Source organism: Rhinatrema bivittatum, chromosome 8 (assembly GCF_901001135.1).
Source record: "Rhinatrema bivittatum chromosome 8, aRhiBiv1.1, whole genome shotgun sequence".
NCBI lineage: Eukaryota > Metazoa > Chordata > Amphibia > Gymnophiona > Rhinatrematidae > Rhinatrema > Rhinatrema bivittatum.
The window spans coordinates 165,177,052-165,203,036 of record NC_042622.1 but is presented as its reverse complement, the minus strand read 5'-3'; the positions used below and the strand labels follow the sequence as shown (position 1 = coordinate 165,203,036).

The 25,985-nt window shown below is 47.8% G+C and overlaps 1 protein-coding gene and 1 long non-coding RNA gene across 4 annotated transcripts; one reads left to right on the top strand and one right to left on the bottom strand.

Moving 5' to 3' along the window:
• Nucleotides 1–1,833: 1,833 nt before the first annotated feature.
• On the top strand, nt 1,834–23,841 carry LOC115096739 (calfacilitin-like). Its single transcript, XM_029611802.1, has 4 exons — nt 1,834–2,106; nt 7,914–7,996; nt 8,463–8,545; nt 23,390–23,841. The coding sequence occupies exons 1-4, from the start codon at nt 1,916–1,918 to the stop codon at nt 23,771–23,773; spliced, it is 741 nt and encodes a 246-aa protein (XP_029467662.1). The 5' UTR covers nt 1,834–1,915; the 3' UTR covers nt 23,774–23,841.
• LOC115096740 lies at nt 10,215–25,928 on the bottom strand. 3 transcript variants are annotated; one of them, XR_003858135.1, is made up of 4 exons: nt 25,833–25,928; nt 21,476–21,632; nt 18,227–18,329; nt 10,215–15,433 (listed from the first exon to the last, which is right to left on the bottom strand). It is a non-coding gene; the product is annotated as an uncharacterized LOC115096740 (long non-coding RNA). The 3 variants fall into 3 exon arrangements; XR_003858134.1 differs by having other exon boundaries at nt 25,540–25,859; XR_003858136.1 differs by lacking the exon at nt 25,833–25,928 and adding an exon at nt 23,693–23,802.
• Between the last annotated feature and the right edge of the window lie 57 nt (nt 25,929–25,985).

Here is a 25,985-nt window from a genome sequence, read left to right as displayed (position 1 = left end):
ACAGAAACATGGGGGTAACCTGAATGGAGCAGCAGTTACTTCCCTTAACAGAAACATGGGGGTAACCTGCACAGAGCGACAGTTACTACCCTTAACAGAAACATGACGGTAAGCTGCATGGAGTGGCAGTTGCTACCCTTAATATAAACATGGGGGTAACCTGCACGGAGCGACAGTTACTACCCTTAACAGAAACATGACGGTAAGCTGCATGGAGCGACAGTTACTACCCTTAACAGAAACATGGGGGTAACCTGCACAGAGCACCAGTTACTAGCCTTAACAGAAACATGGGGGTAACCTGCATGGAGCGACAGTTACTACCCTTAATAGAAACATTGGTGTAAACTGCATGGAGTGGCAGTTGCTATCCTTAACAAACATAGGGGTAACCTGCACGGAGCGACAGTTACTACCCTTAACAGAAACATGAGAGTAAGCTGCATGGAGTGGCAGTTGCTACCCTTAATAGAAACATGGGGGTAACCTGCATGGAGCGGCAGTTACTAACCTTAATAGAAACATGGGGGTAACCTGCACGGAGCGACAGTTACTACCCTTAACAGAAACATGAGGGTAAGCTGCATGGAGTGGCAGTTGCTACCCTTAATAGAAACATGGGGGTAACCTGCACGGAGCGACAGTTACTACCCTTAACAGAAACATGAGGGTAAGCTGCATGGAGTGGCAGTTGCTACCCTTAACAGAAACATGGGGGTAACCTGCACGGAGCGGCAGTTTCTACCCTTAACAGAAACATGGGGGTAACCTGCACAGAGCAACAGGTACTATCCTTAACAGATACATGGGGGTAACCTGCATGGAGCGGCACTTACTACCCTTAATAGAAACATTGGTAGAAACTGCATGGAGTGGCAGTTGCTGCCCTTAATAGAAGCATTGGGGGTAACCTGCACAGAGTAGTGATATAAAAAACTTGCTGGGAAGATTGAATGGACCATTTGGTCTTTTCTGTCGTCATTACTATATTACTTTGTCTGCAGAGATTCCACTTTACTACAAGACCAGGCCGGTTACTGGATGATCTCCATTAGAGTGACAAAATAAATTTGTCAGCTTCTGGTCTGGCAGTGCTGTCATATCTGACAGTATCCCAGACCCAATGATAGCTCTCCCATATCTCTAGTAGTACCCCGGTCTCAATGTTCTCAATGATAGCACTCCCATTTCTTTATAGCAGTACCCCAGACTCAGTGATGACACCCCCATATCTCTGGCAGTAATCCACAATCTGCGGCAATACCCCCCAAATACTCTGACATTACCTCAGTATCACACCAAAACTTTCAACTGATCTTGAAGTTGGTCCGGCAACAAATACTGAATGTGCAGCAGCTGTCCTGGATGAGATGAGATAGGATGAAAGGTGCCAGAGTCTGAACTACGATTTCTTGTGTCCTCAGTAAAGGAATTATTTCATTTTTTACTTCACTAGATGTGATGCGCCCTCCCTCCATTCATAACTACATAAGAAGTGCTCTCACACCCTGTCCCCATCCCCATCCATCTTCATCCTGCAAATACTGGAGAATGTGGGTAGTTAAATAAAACATTTGTATTGTTATTATTATTATTATTACTGTGCACGCGCAGAATAATCTCAAACTCAGTGCACAGTCATTATATCCATGGCCCGGGACTTGTTTGCAGTTCTTTTCTTTTGTTCATGGACCTTGTCACAGCATTTCTTTTGTCCTTTGAAAGAAGGTTTGTGTCAGAGCAGGGGATAAATGCCACGAGTGGGTGTGAGCCTAGCCCGGGGAAACTGTCACTGGGAGGCACAGAGCAGCAGCTGCAGTGGCCTCAGTGCTTTTCTTGTATCAGACGCTCACTCAATAGAGGCTACAAGCTCCTTTTCCTTTGGAGCTGCCAGTGCTGTGTGGCTGGGGGCGGCATGGCTCTCCAGCAGTCCCCTGTTCTCTTGGTGCTCTGCTCCTTCCTGGCATTCAGAGCCCTTAGCAGGATCCTCAGCCGTCTACCGCTCCCCCAGCACGTGGCGAGGGATGGGACGCGGGCCTGGCGCTGGAGGAACCTGAGTGTGTCCATGGTGCACTCCCTGCTGACCGGCACATGGGCTCTTCTCTGGTGAGTGCACGGGGCAGGGAGGGTCTTCTTTCTGGGGATCTGAAAGTCCTGGTGGGTTCTGTCTGTCCTGCTGCTCCTTTTTATTCTGGAGTTGAGCCTAGCTTTCTGGATTAGCAGCTAAGGAATAACTATCCTTCCCTGTACGTACCCGGATCAATCCAGACAGTGGGTTGTGTCCCCCTTCCAGCAGATGGAGTCAGAGCAAAATTGTAAGCACGGCCCCTTATAGGTTAGAGCGCCCTCTACCCTTCAGTATTACTCTGACTTCAGCAGATGAAGGTGGCACCTGCGGTTCCCCTGTACTCTTGATAGATTTTATTAGTATTTTCTTTCTTTGGATGGATCATATTTAAAAAAAAAATAATTTAAATATAGAGGATCTGAGAAAGAGCTTGCCTTACTTTCAATCGTTCTGAAACTTGCAGGCAGAACTTTGGTACTTCCAAATTGTCCATGTATTTCTGTTTCACATTGGGGTAAGTTCTGTACTTTTTCCTTTTCACTGGAATCCTCTTCACTATTTTGCTGCTGGCCGGGGGTGCACGTTGGTGGTCCAACCTCTCCCCCCTCCCCCCCCCCCAGCCTGCTGCTCTGAGACGTCGTTTTCCTCAGAGCAGCCCTAACAGAGAGGTGCCATTCCTCTGTGCTAATTCTATCAGCCTTTATTACCTTGCCAGCGCAGGCTCTGCTTGTGGCTGCTGACAGTTTCCAGAGGGTGTTTGTTGCACCGGACCTGATTTCTCCGATGCCATGCCTGGCGCGATGCTGTGCCTGTGGAGAGCCCAGATCGCGGCTCTCGCGTGAAGGCCTATGTGCAAGGTGTCTCCCTGGCGGGGAAGGTACTTCGAGCCCCCGGGTGGGGGGCGTTCTACTTCGCGCACTCGTGCACGCAGGGCTTCAGGAAGGCCGGCCCCGTTCCCGTCCAACGCGGGAACGGCAGCCATCTTGCCTCCTTCTCTGCCTGCTCCAACGCAGCCAGACTCAGTTTCTGATGGCGGATTTCCACTGGCGCCGCCGATTCTGACTCCCGCGAACCTCCCAGACCCAGAATCTCCATCGGGGCACCCTCCTGAGAATCTGCCACTGGGCCCACCTCCCCCTCAGCCTTTCTCCACGGACTTTATTCTTTTGATGCATAATGCCAACCTGGCTTGGATGGACTCAGCCTCCGCCCCTCCTCCTTCCAAGGTGTTTAGGCTGGATGAGTCTGGGAATGCTGGGGCACCACTCCAAACACCAGGGCTCCCACGAGGCTCAGGACCAACTTTGCCCCAGGGATCTACAGGACGGGGAGTACCTCCAGCATCAGGGGCCCCATCACAAGGGTCCTCCCGGGTATGGGTGGTCTCTCACCCTCCCATTCACAATCACCCTCATCAGAATCCGGATACCGACCCAGACCTGGATGATCTGATGCCTGCGATGCCAGTAGAAGGTGATGACCCCCGTGTGTTACGTCTTTTTCAGAGGGATGAGTTAGATCCCCCTTATTCCCCATGTGCTAGACGAACTGGACATTGAGGCCCCACAAGATACCTCAGGTCCCAGTACAACGATAAAGAAGGGTGATCCTGTCCTGGCGGGCCTCTGTCTCCAGCCAAGATGTTCCCTTTTCATCCTATGCTCCTCCAGTTGTCCAGGGAGTGGGATACTCCGGAAGCTTCTCTGAGGGTCAGCAGAGGGATGGACAAGTTGTACGCACTTCCTGAAGGCTCATTGGATTTCCTCAAGGTCCCCAAGGTGGACGTGTCAGTGTCAGCTGCCACGAAAAGAATGACTATCCCAGTCACTGGGGGAGCAGCTCTCCAAGACATACAGGATCGCAAGCTGGAGGTATACCTAAAGAGAGTTTTTGAGGTGTCAGCTCTGGGGGTCAGAGCAGCTGTCTGTAGCTCTCTTATGCAAAGAGCAGGCCTCCAGTGGGTGCAGCAGCTGCTCAGTGCTCAAGAACTATCTCCACAAGAGGCACAGCAGGCAGAACGACTGGAAGCGGTCATAGCTTATGGGGCAGATGCTTTCTACGACCTACTCTGGGTACTGGCTAGGTCTATGGTCTCAGTAGTCTCGGCTAGATGTCTGCTTTGGCTCCGCAACTGGTCGGCGGATTCTTCCTCCAAGACTCAGCTGGGCTCCCTGCCATCCAAAGGAAAGTTACTGCTTGGAGAGGAGCTGGACCAACTCATCAAGTCCCTTGGTGAGAATAAAGTACACAAGTTACCCGAAGATCGTCCTCGGAGTGTCAGGACTTTCGGTGCTACTCGCACCCGATTCCGGGATCGTCATTTCCACCAATCATGGACAGTTCTGCAGAGGACTCCCTCCTTCAGGTCACAGTCCTGGTCCCATTCCTTTCGGGGACAAAGACCGTCTAAGGATAACCCCTCGCAAGGGGCTCCCACCAAGTCCTCTCAGTGAAGTGCTGCCGGCTCATTCCTCGACGCCCAGGATAGGGGGACGGCTATCTTTCTACTACGAGAAGTGGGTCAAAATCACCTCCGATATGCTTTAGAATTTGCTCAACCTCTAAGAGACTGGTTTGTCTTCTCCCCTTGCGGACCACTGCACAAATAACGCATAGTTTGCCAGACGCTAGATCGTCTCCTGGACTTAGGGGCCATTCTCCCGGTGCCCTTGGAGGAACAAGGGTCAGGCCATTATTCCATCTACTTCGTGGTCCCCAAGAAGGAAGGATCCTTTCGTCCCATCCTCGACTCAAGATGGTCAACAGATCCCTGAAGATTCCATGTTTCCGGATGGAAACCTTACGCTCCGTGATAGCGGCGGTACACGAGGTGGAATTTCTAGCTTCCTTGGATTTGACAGAGGCCTATCTACACATACCTATCTTCCAGGATCATCAGCGCTATCTCCGCTTCAAGATCCTTGGCCTACATTTTCAGTTCCAGGCTCTGCCATTTGGTCTTGCGATTGCACCACGCACTTTCACCAAGGTGATGGTGGTCGTAGCGGTGGCACTAAGGAAGGAAGGAATCCTAGTACACCCCTACCTGGACGACTGGCTTATCCGAGTGAAATCCAGGGATCTGTGCCAGCGAGCGGTCAACAGAGTCCTCCAGCTCCTCCATTCTCTCGGATGGGTCATCAACCTGGCCAAGAACAGTCTTGCCCCTTCACAGACAATAGACTTCCTAGGGGCTCATTTCAATACCAGACTGGGCAAGGTTTCTCTTCATCGGGACCAGGCACAAGCCCTACTTGCCCAAGTTCAGCGCTTCAGTTGCCTTCCACTCCCCACGGCATGGGACTATCTCCAAGTGCTAGGGTCTATGGCTTCCACTATAGATTTAGTTCCTTGGGCCTTCGCACATCTGCGTCCTCTACAGAGTGCATTGCTCTCTTGCTGGAAGCCGGTATCTCGGGAGCTTCAATCACGACTCCCGTTGCTGGACTCAGCCAGGGACAACCTGCTCTGGTGGCTCCATCTGGATCACTTACTGCAGGGAGTGGACTTGGAGGTTCCCCAATGGGTGATCGTCACCACGGATGCCAGCCTCTCCGGCTGGGGGGCAGTTTGCGAGAGACTGTCGATTCAGGGTCGATGGATGTCCAAGCAGGCACAATGGCCGATAAATCATCTGGAAACCAGAGCAGTCCGTCTAGCGTTGCTGTTTCTTTCCCCTGGTCCAGGGGCGAGCGGTGCGGATACTCTCCGACAACGCGACGACAGTAGCGTATGTCAACCATCAGGGAGGAACAAGGAGCCGTCACGTATCCCGGGAAACAGACAAGTTGATGGCGTGGGTGGAACTCCACCTCACCCAGCTAGCGGCCTCCCACATAGTGGGAGTGGACAATGTTCAGGCAGACTTCCTAAGCAATCAACACTTAGATCCCGGAGAGTGGGAACTGTACGACGCAGCAGTTCAGCTGATTTTCCGTCGATGGGGAACTCCTCATCTAGACCTCATGGCCACTCAGCAAAATGTGAAAGCTCCGCGCTTCTTCAGTTGCAGAAGAGAGCATGGCGTGGAAGGAGTGGATGCCTTGGTTCTCCCAGGGCCACAAAACCTTCTAGTTTATGTGTTCCCGCTGTGGCCCCTGGTGGGGAAAGTGATTCGAAGAATAGAAGTCCCCCAAGGGGCGGTAATTCTCATGGCACCAGAGTGGCCCCGCAGACCATGGTTTACGGACTTAGTCAACATGGCAGTGGATGGACCTCTTCGACTGGAACAGCTACCTAACATTCTATGTCAAGGCCCAGTATTTTTTGACCGGGCAGATCGCTTCTGTCTTGCGACCTGGCTTTTAAAAGACTCAGGCTGAGAAGACGCGGTTACCCAGATGCATCGTACACTGTCAGGATTACAAAAAACTTCTACATCCATTGCATATGTGCGTGTCTGGAAAGTATTTGAGAACTGGTGTGACGCCTTGCAGGTTTCTCCGAGTCGTGCTTCGGTAACCAACGTTCTCTCCTTTTTACAGCAGGGCCTAGACAAAGGCTTGGCCTACAATTCCCTCAGGGTCCAGGTGGTGGCCCTTGGCTCTCTAGTGCGTCACTTGGATGGAGCTCCTCTCTCGTCTCATCCTGACATTGTACGATTTTTGCGAGGAGCAAAGCATGTCAAGCCACTGGTTCACAGTGTCTGTCCCTCGTGGAGCCTGAATTTGGTCCTCCGGATTCTATCTGGCCCGCCTTTTGAGCCATTGGCAAGAGCTACCATAAAGGATCTCATTCTCAAGACAATTTTTCTAGTATCTATCTATTCGGCTCAGAGGATCTCGGAACTTCAAGCGTTGTCGTGCAGAGAGCCCTACCTCCGTTTCTCGGACTCCAGAGTATCTTTGCGCACGGTTCCTGCTTTCCTGCCGAAGGTGGTCTCCGCTTTTCACGTGAATCAGACTGTGGAACTCCCATCTTTTACGGACGAAGACTCTAGAGAACTTCGACAACTTGATGTTAAGCACATATTCGCTATTTGGAGGTTACTAATGATTTCCGCTTATCGGACCACCTCTTTGTCCTTTGGAGCAGTCCCAACAGAGGAAACAAGGCTTCTAAAACCACCATTGCTCGTTGGTTAAAGGACGCAATCTCTTCTGCATATATCGGGGCTGGTTGTGTACCTCCGGAAGGTATCAAAGCTCATTCACTTGGTGCTCAAGCCGCCTCCTGGGCAGAAAGCCAGGCTGTCTCTTCTCAGGAAATATGCAAAGCGGCGACCTGGAAGTCGTTGCACACATTTGCATGTCACTGTCACTTGAATGTACAGCCACCGGTGTTTGGTTCTTTCGGTGCACACGTCATTCGAGCTGGGCTATCTGGGGCCCACCCTACGTAGGAAGCTTTGGTACATCTCACTGTCTGGACTGATCCGGGTACGTACGGGGAAAAGAAAATTATTCCTTACCTGCTAATTTTCGTTCCTGTAGTACCACGGCTCAGTCCAGACGCCCTCCCTAAGAATCTATGGGATAGGGATTGCCCTCAACTTGACTACTTGTTTCACTTTGTGCTGTTATGTGCCTACCCGTTCATTTTTGCAAGATTTTTTATCAGTTTTTTACTCAATGAAAGTTTTTCAAGGTTCAATGTTACTTGATTCATGATTCATCCAAATGTTCCTTAATGACTTTGATATTCTTAATACTGAAGGGGCGCAGAGGGCGCTCTAACCTATAAGGGGCCGTCCTTACAATTTTGCTCTGACTCCATCTGCTGGAAGGGGGACACAACCCACTGTCTGGACTGATCCATGGTACTACAGGAACGAAAATTAGCAGGTAAGGAATAATTTTCTTTTGTTCCTGCAATGACTCTTCCTATCTTTGCTTTTTTTTCACAGTATATTTCAGGCCCCTGAAATGCTGACTAACATTTCGGATGGAGGAACAGCTCTGGCTTCCTTGCTCACCTGTGTCTCCTTGGGTAGGTTCCCTGCCAGTAAATGCCATGACTTTTACACTTTAGCATTAGCAAAAGTATTCCAAGAAATGTTTAGGAATTTATTATTACTGAAAAAGTACACATGGGTGGAATGGATAATAGGATTTTATTTTCAGAAGAATTGCACAGGGATGTGATAAAATTTCATGGCACAGTCAAAGTGTTAAAATCTGCAGCTGGCACTGAAGGATTATGGGTGGCGCACTGACAGCTCTATTCCAGGATATAGCCTGTTTGGAATGTGCCCAGGTGAGACTGGGGCCAGCAACCCTCATCAATTAGGAAACTGGCCCCTGCTGGCCGAGTCACTTCTTTTCTCCCACCACTAGAGGGCGATCACCACTTGGGGCAGTTCCATGAGCTCTACCCATTTTCCCACTCTCAGCACTCCTGGGGGGTGAGCAGTGGTCACCTGACATGGGCTTGAGCTTTTCTTTTTCTCTTGCAGGTTACTTTACTGCAGATACTGTGGATATGGTGGTGAATGGCCAGTCTGGAGCATCCTGGGAGTTTCTGCTGCATCATGCACTGGTAAAATAAGTGGGCACGAACCAGGCCCAGACACTACAAAGAGCAGACGTCCAGACTGATACCAGCCCCGAGCTGTTTCCTTGTGTCCTGAAGGTTATTAATAATTGTCAGACAGGAATATAGCCAAGAAAGTCTAGAAGGGATCCCCAGACTTTCTCACTATAATAAACCAAGGACTATCTCTTTGAAAACTGCCCTGAGTTTGCCCCTTCCATGTCTGCAGATGGGGGTTAGGCTTGGGAAACTATAGTGGAATATTCAATGAATGCCTGTAGTTTTCTCCCCATCTCGCCAAGTTACACGCCCAGGAACGCTTCCATTTAAAGCAGCTAAATCAGGCCTGCTGAGACTAGGTGGCTATCCGCTCTGCGCAGGGGGATCTAACTGATTTTCTAAGGGTATCGGTAAAGAGGAAAAACTGATAGCCAGGAAAGTTAAACCTTTTAACTGTTTTCTAACTTACCTGTTCACCAAACTCCATAATATCAGTAATAAAAAAAAGGGCTTTCTAACTAATAGGCACTAATCAAAGAGTGCGAGACTGCTAAGCCCGGGAACATTTTTTAATTCAAAATCTAGGATCTTCATATTCAGAGGCATTTAGCTGAATGACTCAGCAGTTATCCAGCTAAATGAATATTTGGGAACTTAGCCAGCTAAAGTTAAGCCGGATAACTTAGAGGCATTCTGGGGATGAGTTATGTTAGCCAAATAACGGGCCAATACAGTAAGGACGTGTAAGAAACAGTGCGGCAGTGCTGGGCGCACCCTCGTTTGCCGCGCGCACATCTTGGTTCACATACCGCTCGATTCAGTATTCAAATTAGACGAAAATCCAAGCGGCGTCCAAAGCGCATCAATGAAGCAGTAGGCGTTCGCAATCCATCTTACTGTATACAGCGGTATACAGCGCCTATACAGTATCCAGGGTGCGCTGGTACCTGTCATATGAAATGTCATTCCACCAGGTAAGTGGATGGTTCTTTTCTACAGACTCCGCTGCCTTGAGCGCCCGGCTGGACGTCCAAGCCGTGACCTTGGATGTCCGGCCGGGCGCTCAAGGCAGTGGAGCCTCCGATCATGGACGCTGCGACCTTGGACGTCCGAGGTCGTGGCTTGGACGTCCAGCTGGGCGCTCAAGGCAGCGGGAAGGTCCATGAACGGACGCCGCGACCTCTGTAAACAGCTGTTACTTCCATTCTAGAGCCTTGAGCGCCCAGCTGGACGTCCAAACCGCGACCTCGGATGTCCGGCTTGGACGTCCAGCTGGGCGCTCAAGGCAGCAGGAAGGTCCATGAACGGACGCCACGACCTTGGACGTCCGAGGTCGCAGCATCCGTTCATGGTCCTTCCCGCTGCCTTGAGCGCCCGGCTGGACGTCCAAGCCGCGACCTCGGATGTCCAAGGTCGCGGTGTCCATGATCGGAGGCACCACTGCCTTGAGCGCCCGGCCAGACGTCCAAGGTCACGGCTTGGACGTCCGGCCGGGTGCTCAAGGCAGCGGTGCCCACAGGCGGGAAGGTCCATGAACGGAAGCCGCGACCTCGGACGTCTAAGGTCGTGGCGTCTGTTCATGGACCTTCCCATTGCCTTGAGTGCCCGGCTGGTTGTCCAAGTCAGACATCCGAGGTCGCGGCTTGGATGTCCAGCTGGGCGCTCAAGGCTCCAGAATGGAAGTAACAGCTGTTTACAGAGTCAGTCTTCGTCCTCTTCTCCCCATTTATCACCTCGGTCAGCTGAGTCACGTCTTGGCTGGCGAAAGAGATCGATGTTATTCCACTCTCCACCGCTCCATTTGCAGCCGTGGAGAAGGGATTGCTGTGCCTCCAACTCTGATTCTATGCCTGCGGTGGCAGGACAAGCGGGCCCAGATCGGGCCTTCCCAGCTGACCTGGCCCACCCAGCACTAGAGTGAAAGGAACATGTTTTAAATGACTTCCATGAATGTCCGGCCGGACGTCCGAGGTCGCGGCTTGGACGTCCAGCCAGGCACTCAAGGCAGCGGGAAGCTGACTGAACACCACACTAACACCAGGGTCAGGGTAGGCGGTAAATTTGCAGGTTAAAGACGCGGCAAATAAGCTGGTCAAAAAGGCGATAATCTGGGCGCACGTTACTGTATTGGAGGCAATAGCTAAATCGATCATTAACATATCCTATACATGCGGCGGGCGGAGACGGATACGCGTCCACTTCAGCAAGCGGTAAGGATGCGTAAAACCGATACTGAATCGCGGGTTCTCCTTATTCGTCCAAATTGTGCGTCCAAGGCGGGTTAGAAACAGGGTAAGCGCGGCCGCACTTTACTGTATCGGCTCGTAAGTTATCTAACTCCGATGTTCAGAGGTCAACTTATCCAGCTAAGTCTGGTCATGCTAAAGAGCTATCCTAAAGTTAGCCGGCTATCTTCAATAATGCGGCTGCACTACTGACTATCCCTCCAGATGGATACGTTTATCCATCTGTCTTTGCTACCCAGACAGTGACTGAATACGGACCTCTAGGTCTTTTCAGTATTGGGCTCATATTGGGTTTTTTTGTTTGGGGGGGGGGGGGGGGGGGGGAATCCATATGGGTGCTTTCCTCTGCCTCTGTTCTTGGTGAGAAAGGGGACCAGGGTGTCTGGGTGTTTTTGTATTTATTGATACTGAAGTTTGATTAGTATTTTGTGAGCAGATCTCATTTGAAGGTGGGCCGTAAACAGGTTAGATTGCATTCAAAATTAGCCTCCACTTGTAGACTCTCAGGTTCTTTACAATCTGCATCCCTAAAATGCCCTTTTTATGTCTTTCCAATAACCCTTGCTTTTAGATGAACCCCTCGGGCAGGTAGTCCCCGATAAGGGCCCAAAGGCCCACACCTCAAACCAATTCTCCCAGTTAAATCTTCCCATAGTGTTAAAATATCTGAATGTCTGAGATCACCTGAATGAGGGGGAAGAAAGATCTTCCAGGCCCTGCGCATTGTCAGTTTACATGTACAGCACAGATAATCCCTCAGATACCGTATGTACACTGCAACAATAACTACGCTGGAAGCAACGACGGTTTCCAGCATAATCTTTACTGAAGCAGAGTGCAATGATTAAACGTACTTTGCGGTGATAACTCCCGGTCACAATGCTGCACTGTTAGGTTTTAATAAATCTGTGAAATCACCTTTTGTGTCCAGTCCTGAATTTCACCCTTTTCCCTTCCTGCATGGTTCAGGGCAAGACTTAGCTGGAAATACAGAATCGTATTCCAACGTCTTTTGTCTCCCCCCTCTCCAGTGGAACGTCTCCCATTTCATAGCGCTTGGATGGTACTGGTTATGCTCCTCTTCTCCAATTACTGCCAGTAGATAGAAGGGGAGCCTAGGAACGATCTAGGAGGAATCCTCTCTTCTTCCTTTTTTTGGACAACTGTAAGCCATCCCTCCTCGGTGATACTGATGATCCCCGAGTTCCTTCCAGGCAAAGTAACCCCTTCCTTTAGAGGTTAAACCAAAATACACTCGAGCCCCTACAGCAGGGAAAGACTCAGTAAAACCCAAGGGGGGGGGGGGCCGATGCAATATTTGTGCGCAGAAAACGGGCACTCTGTGTTGAGCATCCGTTTTCCTCACACGCGCCCAGCCACTTCTCCTGGGTGCGCGATGCAATATTTAAATTAGGGTTTGCGCTATAAAGGAGGGACAATGCATGCGTCCCTAGCACCTCTTCAGCATTGGGTGCACAGGAAAGGTGGCTGTCAGTGTGGGTTAGCAAAACGGATGCTCAATCTATGAGCATCCGTTTTCTCCCGCTGCCGGCATAGATGCCCACAAGATACATGGCCTGGACATCTATTGGTCATCCAGAATTTTTTTTTTTTTCAAACCAGATCTGCTTTACTTGCTTCCTCCTACTTAGTATCGCAACAATACTGTTAGGAGGAATCACAGAAAGCAGGATATTTCTTTTTTTTCAATGTGCCCTTGAGCGTGGCATACCTTAATGCTAGCCCCGGGCTGGTGTAAAATTTGCCGCGTTGCAATGGGGACGCGTTGGCTGCGCAGGAAATGTTTTTTGCATTGCGGGGATCAGCTAATAGCCTCGTCTATAGGGAATTTTCATGTGATGAGCGCTCTTCGCTATGCCGTGACCTGGACGCACTAATCCCCGCATTGCATCGGGGGTGCTGGACGCTCGTCCAATCGCGTCTTAATCTGTGCGCTAGCTGCTAAACACGGTATTGCATCGGCCCCCAAAAGAATGCAAAAAAAAAAAAGGTAAACCAAACAACTGAGTCATGGAGGGTGGAAAAAAAACCTCCCATCTCGGAGGAAAGATAAGTTGTATGAGCAGGGTCCTTAAATAAAGGTAAGCTCATCTGAACCAGGACTCATTCCCGGAGCCCTCAGAGGCATTACCCCTCAAACAAAAATAAGCCAGGGACAGCCATGGCCTGCTGTCCCCTGTAAGGGTAACACAACCTGCCACGATGTAAAATAGTGGCATTGATTAATCTGGAACAGAATCTTACCATGGGGAGGTGGTAACCACCCACACTACCATCCTGTTCCTCCCACACTACCATCTTGTTCCTTCCACATTACCATCCTGTTCCTCCCCCACTACCATCCTGTTCCACCCACACTACCATCCTGTTCCTCCCACACTACCATCTTGTTCCTCCCACACTACCATCTTGTTCCTCCCACACTACCATCCTGTTCCACTCACACTACCATCCTGTTCCTCCCACACTACCATCTTGTTCCTCCCACACTACCATCCTGTTCCACTCACACTACCATCCTGTTCCTCCCACACTACCATCCTGTTCCACCCACACTACCATCCTGTTCCTCCCACACTACCATCTTGTTCCTCCCACACTACCATCCTGTTCCACTCACACTACCATCCTGTTCCTCCCACACTACCATCCTGTTCCACTCACACTACCATCCTGTTCCTCCCACACTACCATCCTGTTCCACCCACACTACCATCCTGTTCCACTCACACTACCATCCTGTTCCTCCCACACTACCATCCTGTTCCTCCCACACTACCATCTTGTTCCTTCCACATTACCATCCTGTTCCACCTACACTACCATCCTGTTCCTCCCACACTGCCATCCTGTTCCTCCCACACTAGCATCCTGTTCCTCCCACACTACCATCTTGTTCCTCCCACACTACCATCCTGTTCCTCCCACACTACCATCCTGTTCCACTCACACTACCATCCTGTTCCTCCCACACTACCATCCTGTTCCACTCACACTACCATCCTGTTCCTCCCACACTACCATCCTGTTCCACCCACACTACCATCTTGTTCCTTCCACATTACCATCCTGTTCCACCTACACTACCATCCTGTTCCTCCCACACTGCCATCCTGTTCCTCCCACACTACCATCCTGTTCCACCCACATTACCATCCTGTTCCACTCACACTACCATCCTGTTCCTCCCACATTACCATCCTGTTCCACCCACACTACCATCCTGTTCCTCCCACACTACCATCCTGTTCCTCCCAAGACAGAAAGTGGTCTCTGCATAGAACAGGAGTGAAAGTTATCTGCCAGCATGTCCATTTCTCCCCACCCGCTCCCACATAAGTCGTGACAGTCAGGGGGAAGTGCTCTAAGGCCAGCAGGCGTTAGGTGACTGTGCTGGAGAACCAGACAGGAGCTGAAACGGAGCAATCCTAGTGAACTCCTTCCATTATTCTGCAGTTGGTAAGAGGCCCCTGGCCCCTAGTGTCCGGATTGCCCTGCAAATCTCTAGCATGTGTACTCGTAGAGAGGTTAGTAGTTGTGCTGCTTGATTTTAATCTGAAAGGATAAGGATAATCTCTCTCAGAGGCAAGAATTAAAAAACGGAAATCTCTCCAAATTAAATCATTTCTGGTTATGGGCCTATGAATCAAGAACATCTTTAGAGAAAAACTGTGAAAATGTCTCTGTGACCCTCTGGCCCAATAAAGTATTTTATGGCAAGATAAAAAAAAAGCAGGTAACTGGAGTGGGCACTCACCTCCCACTTCCAACAGGCAGGTTTTCATCACTGTCCAGCCATTTCTAAAGCCACATCAGATGCTTGTCCTTCCTCCCCGCCTCTTTCCAGTGCTGTCTGCTATTTGCTCTGTTCCATGTGGAAAGTATTTATTGAACTGTGGAGCCTCCCCCCACCCCCCTCCCATTGAAGGAATTTTAAACTCATTCTGATCCTCTTTAATTTCCTTATAAAATCTACCACTAATTTATTAACAGTTGTAAAAAAACGAACCTAAGCAGCGAGTTCTCAGGTGCCCGCTTGCGTTCTCCCCAGTTTGTCCTGTACGGATTTCGGAGGCAACTCTTGAAGGAAACATCCCTTCTGTTTTCTGGGTATCTCATCCGCCATCTCCTGTACTGGAGTATCTTCTGCACGAATTGGTGTAGCCGATATCTGCCGCATTTTTATCTTTCTCCCTACGGTGGCCCACTACAGAGAAGGCATTCCCAAAACTCTTCCCCGCACCCCTGTCTAGATTCTTCTATCACCTGCCCCCTCATGTGAGGGGCAGATGATAGCCCAATACATTATATACCACCCTACTCCACCACCAAATAGCAATACAGATGTTTAACATTTAGACACCTTAGACATGTGGACCTCTTCACATTATGTCTCAAAAGTTGTTTCTAGAACTGTGAGAGAGAAAGAAAATAAAATACTGGATCCTGCTCCATCTCTCAGCAATGTGATGCACCTCATCACCCAAAACGGACACGGCTCTAGGGGCCCTGGCAGGTTGCTAAGTCTGTGGATGCTTGGACCAGGCTCTAGTGATCATGTCATGTGTCAAGGACCCCCCTGCACTCTCATCACTATCTGGCAGGAGATTGTAGGCCAGCTCTACCTCTGGAAAGGAAAAAAAAAGGGCAAACACTTTATTTTTCAAACATTCAAGAGTCAATTCTTTGGATATTGCTCATATCCTCTTGATCACATCATTCATATTTTCAGAGATGTAATTTGTTAAGGATCTATTTACTAACCTGTGACATGCAGCAACATATATTAGTAAATAGATCCACTGTCAATAATTAGAGCTGCAATAAATAACGCACATCATAGGCTAGTAAACAGACCACTCAGCCTCACTTCTTTCTCTTCATCAAAGTGCACTGATTTTGTCTTACGGTAACTCCCAGCCTGGGTCAGTCCCCCTCACTGTGCCGGGTGCTGTGCTGTTTCCTATTAGTGTGTGCCTTTTGGAGAGTTGAATCTTTGACATGGTTACATCTCTGTCCGATTTCTCCAGGGATTTCAGTACCTGAACTTTCAGTATTTGATCCCATAGAATCTTCACTAGTGATCCTGGCCTAGTTCTTGAAACTAGCAGGGTAGGTCATCTTGCCACCTCACCCCATTGCAGGTTACTGCATTGGTAGTTTCCTACCTGCACAGGAGCAAGTTGTGATAGTGCGGGTACTGGTAAGGGTAACCCCCAGAACAGGGGCAGGACTGGACCCAGGATCAGCTGGATTGAACAAGATCTTCTGCCTGACCAGCCACTTCTTGCTCAAGTTGAGCTCTCAGGTTCTGACAGCTGGCAGAATCTGGCACGGGAACAAAGAGTGACCACAAACAAACACAGAACAGAGAGTACACCAGGAAACAAAACCAAGACAGGATACAGAACAAACAAAACCAGAAGGCCACACACCGGGGTCGAATACAGGGCAAAGAGAACAATAGGAGCACTCACAAGGCAAGAGGTAAGAGCAGGACAGAAGATAGGAAGACCACAACACATAGTAAGGAGAACTCCAATCTGAGGTGAGCTACTGAGGGTGAGGCAGGCTTTTAAGGCTGTGGCAGTGCAGAGGACACAGCCACCAGCAGGGCTTACTGAGCAGCAGGGAACAGGGCCCCTGCTGGTGGGAGGGGAGCACTGCAGTGCACACAGGTCTCCCCAAGGGACCCCCTAGCTTTAGTGTGGCATGTTTTGGCTTGGAGTTGGACAAGGTCTAATTTTTTGTAATTGCCCTATCTTTACCCAGTATTGGCCGCAGCTCTGTGCCGAGAAAACCACATCTTCTGACCCACAACCAGTGGGGTTGGGAGGGGGGGGGGGTAATGAACATGATAATTTAACCCAGTGAAAGCCTTTGAACTCCTTTACGAGATCTGATGTCGTCCCTTATAGCTTGCTACAATCTCAGCATTGCACCTTCTCCAGGCTTCTCCTTTCTGGTTGCGGAAGGTGAAGGTGGCGTTTCACCTGCTTCCCTGTAATACCCTGTGATTCTTTTTTTTTTTTTCTCAATTAAACGCTGTCGTTTCCTGAGACAATCTGGAGCCCTGACTCGCAGGGACAGTAGAGGGCGCTCTCTCCCTTCCGTAATTTAGGCTCCTTGCGGTCTCCGTGCATTTTAGTGCAGCTCCCATTTTCCAGCCAGTGCTGCCACGTAACATTTCTTAATTGCCTACTGCAAAGGCGGTGAGCAACATGAACACGAGAACAATCAGAGAACGAAAAGCATAATAAATACAAATAATAATGTAAAATACTAAACACCTCAGAACAACAAAACATGCAACTCATTCAAGCCAGTAGGACTCCAGCCTTTTCCCCACTGTGCAAAGACATAACTTCCCAGGGAAACCCTCAACCCACTTCTTTGGACATTCTGAGGGAGAAATTGTAGTTTAACTTGGTCTGGAAACCGCTCTGGATTTCTAATCTTGCATGCCGGCCGGAATCGTTTTAAAGCTCTCCCATTACCTGCAATCAGGGATCCATCCTGCTTCCCCAACTTTCCCCAAAATCACTGTTATGTATGCATTTTCTGTTGCCTCTTTTCATGACATGCTTCATGGCGTGGCACAGCCCCAGTTTTGTTCCTTATGCTGCAGACACCTGGCACACCCTTCTGGAGACGTCTCCACCCTGTCTGGGTTCTTAATCAGCCCTTGCATCTGGGGGCCTCCTCCCTACATGACTCTTCCAGGCTTTCCTACGCCTCTTATGGGGATACCCAAGCACTCCCTCACTCCCCCAGCAGTGATGCAGTTCAACCCATGGCTTATCCCCAAAGCAGGGTACCTTAGCCCAGTGGTCACGCCAGGTCGCTGACCTGTCATTTTGTTAAACTTGCTTCCTTTTCCCTCAGTGGAGGCCACCACTGGCCTTTACCTTGTAGCTTTTTTTTTTTTTTTTTTTAGAAACTTCTCACTCACCTCGACCATGTGCCAGACAGAGCTCAGGCAACTATTGCTGAATTTTCTCTTACTAAATCTACCTTTCTGTATAGAAGGCTGTTTGTCAGGGTGGAGACAGAGAAGTGAGTCTAAGTGGCCATCTTGGCCCATAGCTCACCTGCCCCCTTGTTAGCTTCTTTCTGATGACAAATTGATGCATTAGCTGCTTATGATTCTCCAAGTTTTAAAGCTTCTTTGCTGTAAGAGAGGTGGTCTGAGGGCTCTGAAGGGGCACGGCTACCCCATGACCTCCAATTAGGTGGCCAGCTTTGGGGATCAGGATGGGGGCCTAGGGAACTGCCTCCCTTTCTCGTCCATCCCTCAGTCCTAGTTCTGGCCCCTGGTGTCCCTAGCTGAGGGACGTTGCTTTTCAAAGCTTCCTGTCTGCTGCAGTTTCTTAGCAAGTTCCAAGAAACCAGTGAGAGTTGATGCTAGTTCCTGTTTTACCTGTCCTGAGAGCCCTGGCAACCAGGTGTCAAACCATAGGAGGGGAGGAATCACTGAGCAAGATGAATCTCTGGGAGAAGGGGGCCCTGTCTTCTGGACACATCTGTAAGTGAGCAGTAAAGAGAAAAAAGGTCAAATTCTGGCATTCCTATTACAGATGTTGATGTCTGAATGCAAGAGCTGGGAGATTTCCTGGTAACTCAAGTGGCTGGGGTTTATTTTTAATTAATTAATTAATTTCTAATTTTGTAGTCAGGATACAGAAATACAAACACAAAGGAACGCTGGAAACATAGTAATAAACAAACAGAGGCAACAAAAACTATACAATGTTTCAGCGTCTATATATATAATTACACAATCCCCAACAATAGTCTCTGAGTCCCAACAATTTGTCATCACTAACAATGAAGGAACACTTATGTTCACATAAACGACAAGACATACCAATCACCTTACATCACACAACATCCATAAATAAAACAAAGGGAGAAAAAAAGCACCCAAGCAGAGACTAAACTAATAGATGTAACAGTACTAATATGAGTAATAATATAATAGCATCAGTGCCACTGAGGTACAAATCCCAACAGTTTTAAATGTTCCCTAATAGAATCAGGTCATAGCTCATAAAAAGATGCCCAAGCTTGTTTGTAGTCCCTGGGTAAACAGTAATGCAAAAATATCACATCTAACTATTCCATGTGCATCCAGTCTGCCATAAGGTGCGTTCAGATATTAAAGATAGGGGGTTCTGGTACAGCGGCCATTTGCTGCTGTGCCAGGGGATTGCGCGCCGGCAGGGTGCCAATGCACTCAACTTGCTCCTGGTCCTTTGCAGGAGCAAAATGTAAGTTAGAAAAATGGGGGGGGGGGGGGGGGCGCTAGGATAGGGATAGGGGGCGGGTAGGATAGGGGAAGGGGAAGGGATTTTAGGGTAGGGGGTAGGGAAGTTCCCTCCCAGTCCGCTCCTTAATTGGAGTTCTTTTTAAAAATCTACCCCTTAGGGTATAATAAAAATTACACTGTATTGGACTTCATGGTTGCCAAATACTTGTTTGATATCCAACAAGGCACCATCTGCATTCTGTAAAGCAAATTTAGGAACAATATTGTTTATACAGGGCACATCTACCGAATAAGGAGAGTGGTAACTCCATCCAAGCTTGTATCTGTGAATTCAGTTCAGTAAGTAAACATTTTATATTAAGTTCATAAAGCAAAGACTGATCCTGTGGAACTCTAATCCCCAAATATTTAATTTGGTTAGGAGCCCAATTTGAAGGAAATTCCCCTTGCCATGTAAGTCAAAGAGATTCTTGAATAGCAATAGCTTTTGTTTTAGCAAAATGAATCCTCAAACCAGCAAAATCGCCAAAGGTTTTAAATAAATTTAAGACATGGAGTAAGGATGTTTGTGGATTACCCAAAAATAGTAATATGTCATCTGCAAACAGGCAAACATGAAATTCAGAGGTTCCCAATTTTAAACCAAGAATATGTGGGGAGGTCTTAATTTTAAGTGCAAGTGGCTCCATTGTCAACAAATACAATAACAGGGAGAGAGGACAACCTTGTGTAGTGCCTTAAATTAAGGAAAAGGATTGTGAGATTGCACCATTTACCCTTAATTTAGCTTGGGGAGCAGCATATAGTAAATGAATCCAATTTAAAAAGGATTCTCTAATTACAAATTTCTCCATTACCCAAAACATATAAGTCCATTGTACCTTATCAAATGCCTTTTCAGCATCCAGGCTTACTACCACCCCCATACGATTTTCAGGAGATTTCCCATATAAGGCCTCCAAAAGTTTGTGAATATTACAGACTCCATATTGTCCCTTGACAAACCCAGTTTGGTGTTTAGCAATTAGAAATGGTAGGACCACACTTAACCTTGTAGCTAATATAGAAGCCAAAATCTTGATATCCACATTTATTAAAGAAATTGGCCTGTAGGAACCAGAAGAATCAGGAGCCTTCCTTGGTTTAAAAAAAACTAGGGAAGTAATTAGTGCCCAAAGAGAAATCGCCCTCCTCTAAACAAAAGACATACGTATCTAGTAAATGTTTCGAAAGGGAGGGAGATAATAGTTTATAAAACTCCGAGCCCAGGCCATCAGGTCCTGGAGCTTTAACTAATATTAGAGATCTGATAGTGTCCTCAATTTCAAAAATAATAATAGGAGCATTCAGTCTCTGAAGTTGCACTGAGGAGATAGTCGGTAAAGAAAGGCCTTCAAAAAAACTTGAGCGAATCTCTTCCGAACTAGGACATGCCTAGTATAAGTTTTTATAAATTTACATTAATGTATATGTGAGCTGTGCAGCAGTGGTTACCATATCTCCACTAGCGGTTTTCAGGGTGCAAATAAACTGACTCGATTTCAGCTCCATGTACTAGGCGCGTTAACAACTTACCCAGCTTGTTCCCCTATCTGAATAATTTACTACAAAACCAGTAATATTTCCTAACCATCCTTTGATGTAGTAATTGATTTAAAATGCACCTAACATCTGCCATTTGAGATTTTATCTCCAAACCTAGAGAATCCATATGCTTAGCCTTAAGATTAGAGAGTTCCCTCGTTACATGCAAAATCTCAAGTTCAGATGCTCTACACTTATGAGCTTCTTAGGTGATTATTTCTCCTCTCATAACTGCTTTGCCAGCTTCCCATAAAAGACTTGAAGAGACATCAGGAGAGATATTATTCTCAAAATAATCCTGCCACTTCTTAGTCAAGAATATTATTAATTCTGGGTCAAAATATAAAGAAGGGTTAAGTTTCCATTTAAATGCTCTAGATGGGGGGGGGGGGGGAATCCCAAATTTACTTGAAAAGATATTGGAGCATGATCCGATACAGTAGCCACTATTAATCCTAGGGAATAAAAAAATCAGCTATCAAAAAGCAATCTATCCGGGAATAGCAGTTATGGACATCTGGAAAGAACGAAAAATCTTGCCCCCCAGGATGTAATGTTCTCTAAATATCCAATAAATGCAACTCCTGCAGAAGAAATGGGACCCCAGCTGTATATGGAAATTGCCTGGTCAGACTAGGAGGCTTAGCATCAACTAGAGGGTCTGCCACTATACTGAAATCTCCCCCCAAAATAACCATCTATTCAGAAAACTGACTCAGCATTGCTACCAGCTCAGTAAAAAAGGAATGGATGTACATATTAGGAGCATATACAGTACAAAATACCATTTTTTTTACTAAAGAGAGAGCCACTCACCTTCTGGATCTGAAATTTGCTTTTCCATTAGGAAGGGAAGATCTCAATGTACAAGTAGGGCCACTTCCATCCGTCTTCTATTAAAGGAAGAAAAGTAAACCTGTCCTACCCATTGAGACTTTAACTTCTTGTGTTCTGTGGAAGTCAAGTGAGTTTCCTGTAAAAATGCAATCTGCGTTTTAGCCCTATGGAACAAAATTAACAATGTCTTTCTATTAATGGGAGAGTGGATGCCATCCACATTAAGGGAAAAAAAACATTGATATCACCCATTAAGAAGCCAATAAAAACACCAGACAGAGTATAACATTTTATGTTGCCTGGACATCCCCCATCTCAGATGTCCCAGCCAAAAGAAATTAACCCAATAATAAGTTTCTCTGGCCCTCAGAAAAAGTATAACACCAATGAAAAACGCAACTTGTAAGCACTGAAAGAAAACAGACATAGGCCATTCATTCCACAAACACATACACAGAACAAAAACGAATACAAACAGAACTGGAATTAGCAGTGCTCCTAGGAACCGCATCTTTCATCTTCACCCTCTGCAAGGAAGATGCGTCCTGGAGGGTCCACCACAGTATAAAAATATATAGGACAATATAAAGGAAATAAGCTTCAACTCTACCTCCCTTCAGCATGGTTACGCAAACTAGGAATGCAGGGATAACACGTTCCAAGGGAGATCAATCCATACAAACTATACTACCAAAATCCTCCCAGTCATAGCGGCCCCCTAGGCTTCAATAATCTCACACATAAAAGGGAAAAAAAAAAGAAGCAAAAATAACGTATTATGTAATGTATAGGGCTGGAGCAAAGTCCCAAAATAGTACAGGCACATATTCTGAATACAGACTAACAGCACACTTCCTGCAGGCCATGTTAACCAACCAGAAATAAAATGCGTCACAAGTCACATAGCCCACGGTATCCATTCAAAAAGAACAACATGAGAGAAAAAAACCTCCTCTCAAATACAGAAAACAAAAACAAAACAACATCACATATGTTGGTAATCCAAACTCTGAGGAATGAATGCCATCCAAAATTACGACAGCCGAAAAAACAAAATAATTCAGAAAAGGTGGCCTAGCATCACAGAAATATACACAGAAGTGCTGCCATCCTGCCACCAGCATCAAGTTTTACTCCAAGACCTCCCATCAAAAAAAGACAGAAATGTCAGCTGGACATAATGTCTCGTAGATATACCTCAAGTAAAGAAAAACGACTGCGTTTAGTAGCCCACCAACAACTTCCCTCTCAGGAAACAACAGAAAAAAATTACTGTATCAGTCGTCTTGCAGTCCATTCCTCTCATATCGCCGGTTTGCAAAGAGGATTGCTAGAAGAAAAAAACCCTTCATAAGGAAGCCAGGGAACGCTGCACCTGCTCTTTCGAATGAAGCACAATATGTTCACCATCAGCAAACGCATGAATCTTTGCAGGGAACTGGAAAGAAAATGTAACCCCCTTGCAATATAAGGCAGTACAAATCGGCGCCATTTTGCGACAATCCTCGGAAACGTTTATCGAAAAGGCTCCAAAAAGAAGCAGCTTTACACCATCCCGTTCCAAACAGTTATTTTGCTTCTTTTAGGCTCTCGTTAATTTTACTTTATCTGCATAATTCAAGATACGCGCAATAACTGGGCTGGGTCTGTGGATTTAGGATGTAACAGACATAAGTTAGTGAGATGCAGGAACTGCCATGCTGGACTTCACGCTGCTCTAGTATGAATAACAGGCCACTTCCCCTTAGTTCTTGAGCGTGAGGTACACCGAGTACCAAGGACACAAAGGATTTGTGCACGAAACTGATATGTGACAATGCAACAGACACACCGGCAGGGAGGAGAGCGCCTCCTATGGATCCCTCTCATTCACCTTCACCTTTCTCTCCGCAGGTGGTCCCCTGCTTCTTCTATGCCACGGTTACGCGCCGCTATGTCCCTGGCGCTGCGATCGCGCTGCTGGTGGAAGTGAACAGCGTCTTCCTGCACATCCGCCTACTGCTGAAACTCTGCAACGCCCAGGACTCCATCCTCTACAGGATCAACAAGTGCATCAACCTGCTGACCTTCATCTGCTTCCGCCTGGGGGCCCAGCTCTACCTCACCGGCTACCTGATGTGGAACCTGCGGGCAATGCCACATGGCCACTGCCTCCTCGTGCCCCTGGGGCTTATGGACATGCTCATGGTGGTTTACCTGCAGCGCCTGGTCCGTGCGGATTTCCTTCCGCGGCCAGAGCACACGGGGCCAAGAAAGAAGAAGTTCCTGACAGACTGACTCTGCAGAGCCCAGCCCGCTGCAGACCTGAGGGAGAGAGGGGCATGTGAGAGATGGGGAGGGAGGAAGCCAGGAGCATTAAGTGGGATGGGGAGGGGCAGATGCATTGGTCAGCAGGAGACAGAGACGTTAAGAGGGTGAAAGAGGCCATGTAAAGGTCAGAGAAAGGTGAGCACTCACTGGATGTTTCCTGTTCCATAGAACTTATGGCCCATTGACCAGGTCACACAGCTTTCTTTGTCAAGCGCCAAGTATTTGATATGCTCTTCCCCAAGACATCTGACAGTTATCAGCTTTTCAAGCAGCTGTTGAAGGTCTGGCTGTTTGATCAGTTACTTAAAGTCCAGCTTTGCTTTCCTGGGCTGTCTCTGGCTCTTTGCATTAGGGCTTTAAATTGGCCCTTTGGTTTGAGGATTGATGCTAGTTTAATGTTTGCTTGTCTTTGTAATCTGTTTGTATTAATGTTGGGGGATAAATGGCCTCACTGGTCTGGTGTTTTGGGGGTATCAGATATATTACTTGTCCAGTATTACTGGGTATAATCTGCCATGCTATAATGAGCCTTGTTTATGTTACATTTTAAATCTCTGGAGTGATTGTCTCATCTGATTTTATTGAAATGGTTGTTTCACTTATTTATTGTATTGCAAAGATGTGCAAGTTAATATTAAATGTGTCGAGCTGATTGCCCCATGTGATATTATTGAAATAATTATATTGTCTATCCACAGTCTGTGACATTTTACTTGGTACCTTACCATGAGGACAAGTGGGAAATAAAGGGGATTTGATTTGACCTGCAGTCACAAATGGACAGATGTGCAACATCTGTGTGTATTCTGCATTTAACAGCTGGCAAAGCTCGCTTCGGTCTCCTCAAAATATTGTGATAGAAAAGATGGTGAGGTAGGGGGAGGGAAGAGTTTCTGAGGGAAGGGGGAGAGGAGATGGTACCTGTCTTGACTTCTGCCAGCTGATAAGCTATTGAGATTTGTTATGGATTATTTCTGATTGATGCAGAAAAAAAGAATTGCTTCTCTGCCTGTCTTTCTGAGTTCATTGCTTTAGCCTGTTAGCAGGAGTTTGATGGAAGATTTTCCATGCTTAAGTGCAGGGAAGTCTGATGTTCCTCTTTTGGCTTGACGTAAATGGCAATTCAACAATTCGCTGCAAATCCGGCTGACAGTGGAGGGGCCAAGGAAACAAACGTAAGGAGGAGAGCAGTTCTGAGCCATGCCCCTGTTGTCCTGTTGCGGAAGGAGGAATAATAAGCTAAGGGAGCACACTGCCTGGGAATACCCCCTTTCCCACTTGTTTGCTTTGGCCCAGCATCTCCCAGCTCATTCAGAGCTGACCCACGGCTGGGACACAGCACAATTACTCATGGGCTGTTCCCACCCTTACATCTAGCCCTGCCATCACAGAGACAGTCCTCTGGCTGAGGGGAGTGGCCCAGTGGTTAGAGGAATGGACTGAGAATCGTGGAAACAAGGGTTCAGATCTTGCTTCTTGTGACCTTGGGCAAATCACTTTACCCTCAGGTAAACTGTACACTCCCTGGGGGCAGGGACTTATTGCACCTGAATACTTAGCACTGTTGTTTACACTAGTACTGCTATAAAAATGCTAAGCATTATCATTGAGAAGCATGGTCCAGCCTTCCCTCCAGAAGCCCTTCAGCTGGCCAAACGCGTGGCTGCAGGCCCTCCCAGAGGGGCTGCGGACGTCAGCTTTCCTTCCCAAGTCCTGTCCTCTCTGACACTCACCTGAACATGGCTGCACCCACAGGTGAAAGAAAGGTCCCAGCTAGGCGTGGCTGTGAGTACAGTGCGTGCACTGTGCTCCTTGGCAGCAGAGCACAGTGCAGGCTGGAGACCAGAAATACATTTTCAGTTGTTCTAAGTCCAGTCCGTGCAGCCAGGGAGTGCTCCTGAGTATCACTCGGAGAGATCGGGGGCTGATGTACATCGTAAACTACTACTAAGCAATTAAGAACCCCACAGGAATGTGCTGGGGGGAGCACGGACAAGTGACAGATGCGGGAAGCTGGGTCTCATACCTTCTGAAACAGGTCAAACAGAGAAGAAAGGGAGAAATGCGGATGTTTCATCACGCAGGGGCAGGAAATCTGTGGGCTGCTTGGCACTTCTGAAGAATTAAGGGTACAGGGAGGAGCAAACAAGTATTTGGCTCCGAACGGGCCTCTGTCAGT

Excerpts from the sequence above, each read along its gene's own strand:
- LOC115096739 (XM_029611802.1), top strand. The coding sequence starts at position 1,916 with ATGGCTCTCCAGCAGTCCCCTGTTCTCTTGGTGCTCTGCTCCTTCCTG. Across the intron at positions 2,107-7,913 it reads GGCACATGGGCTCTTCTCTG|TATATTTCAGGCCCCTGAAA; the intron begins GTGAGTGCACGG and ends TTTTTTTCACAG. Across the intron at positions 8,546-23,389 it reads TTCTGCTGCATCATGCACTG|GTGGTCCCCTGCTTCTTCTA; the intron begins GTAAAATAAGTG and ends TTCTCTCCGCAG.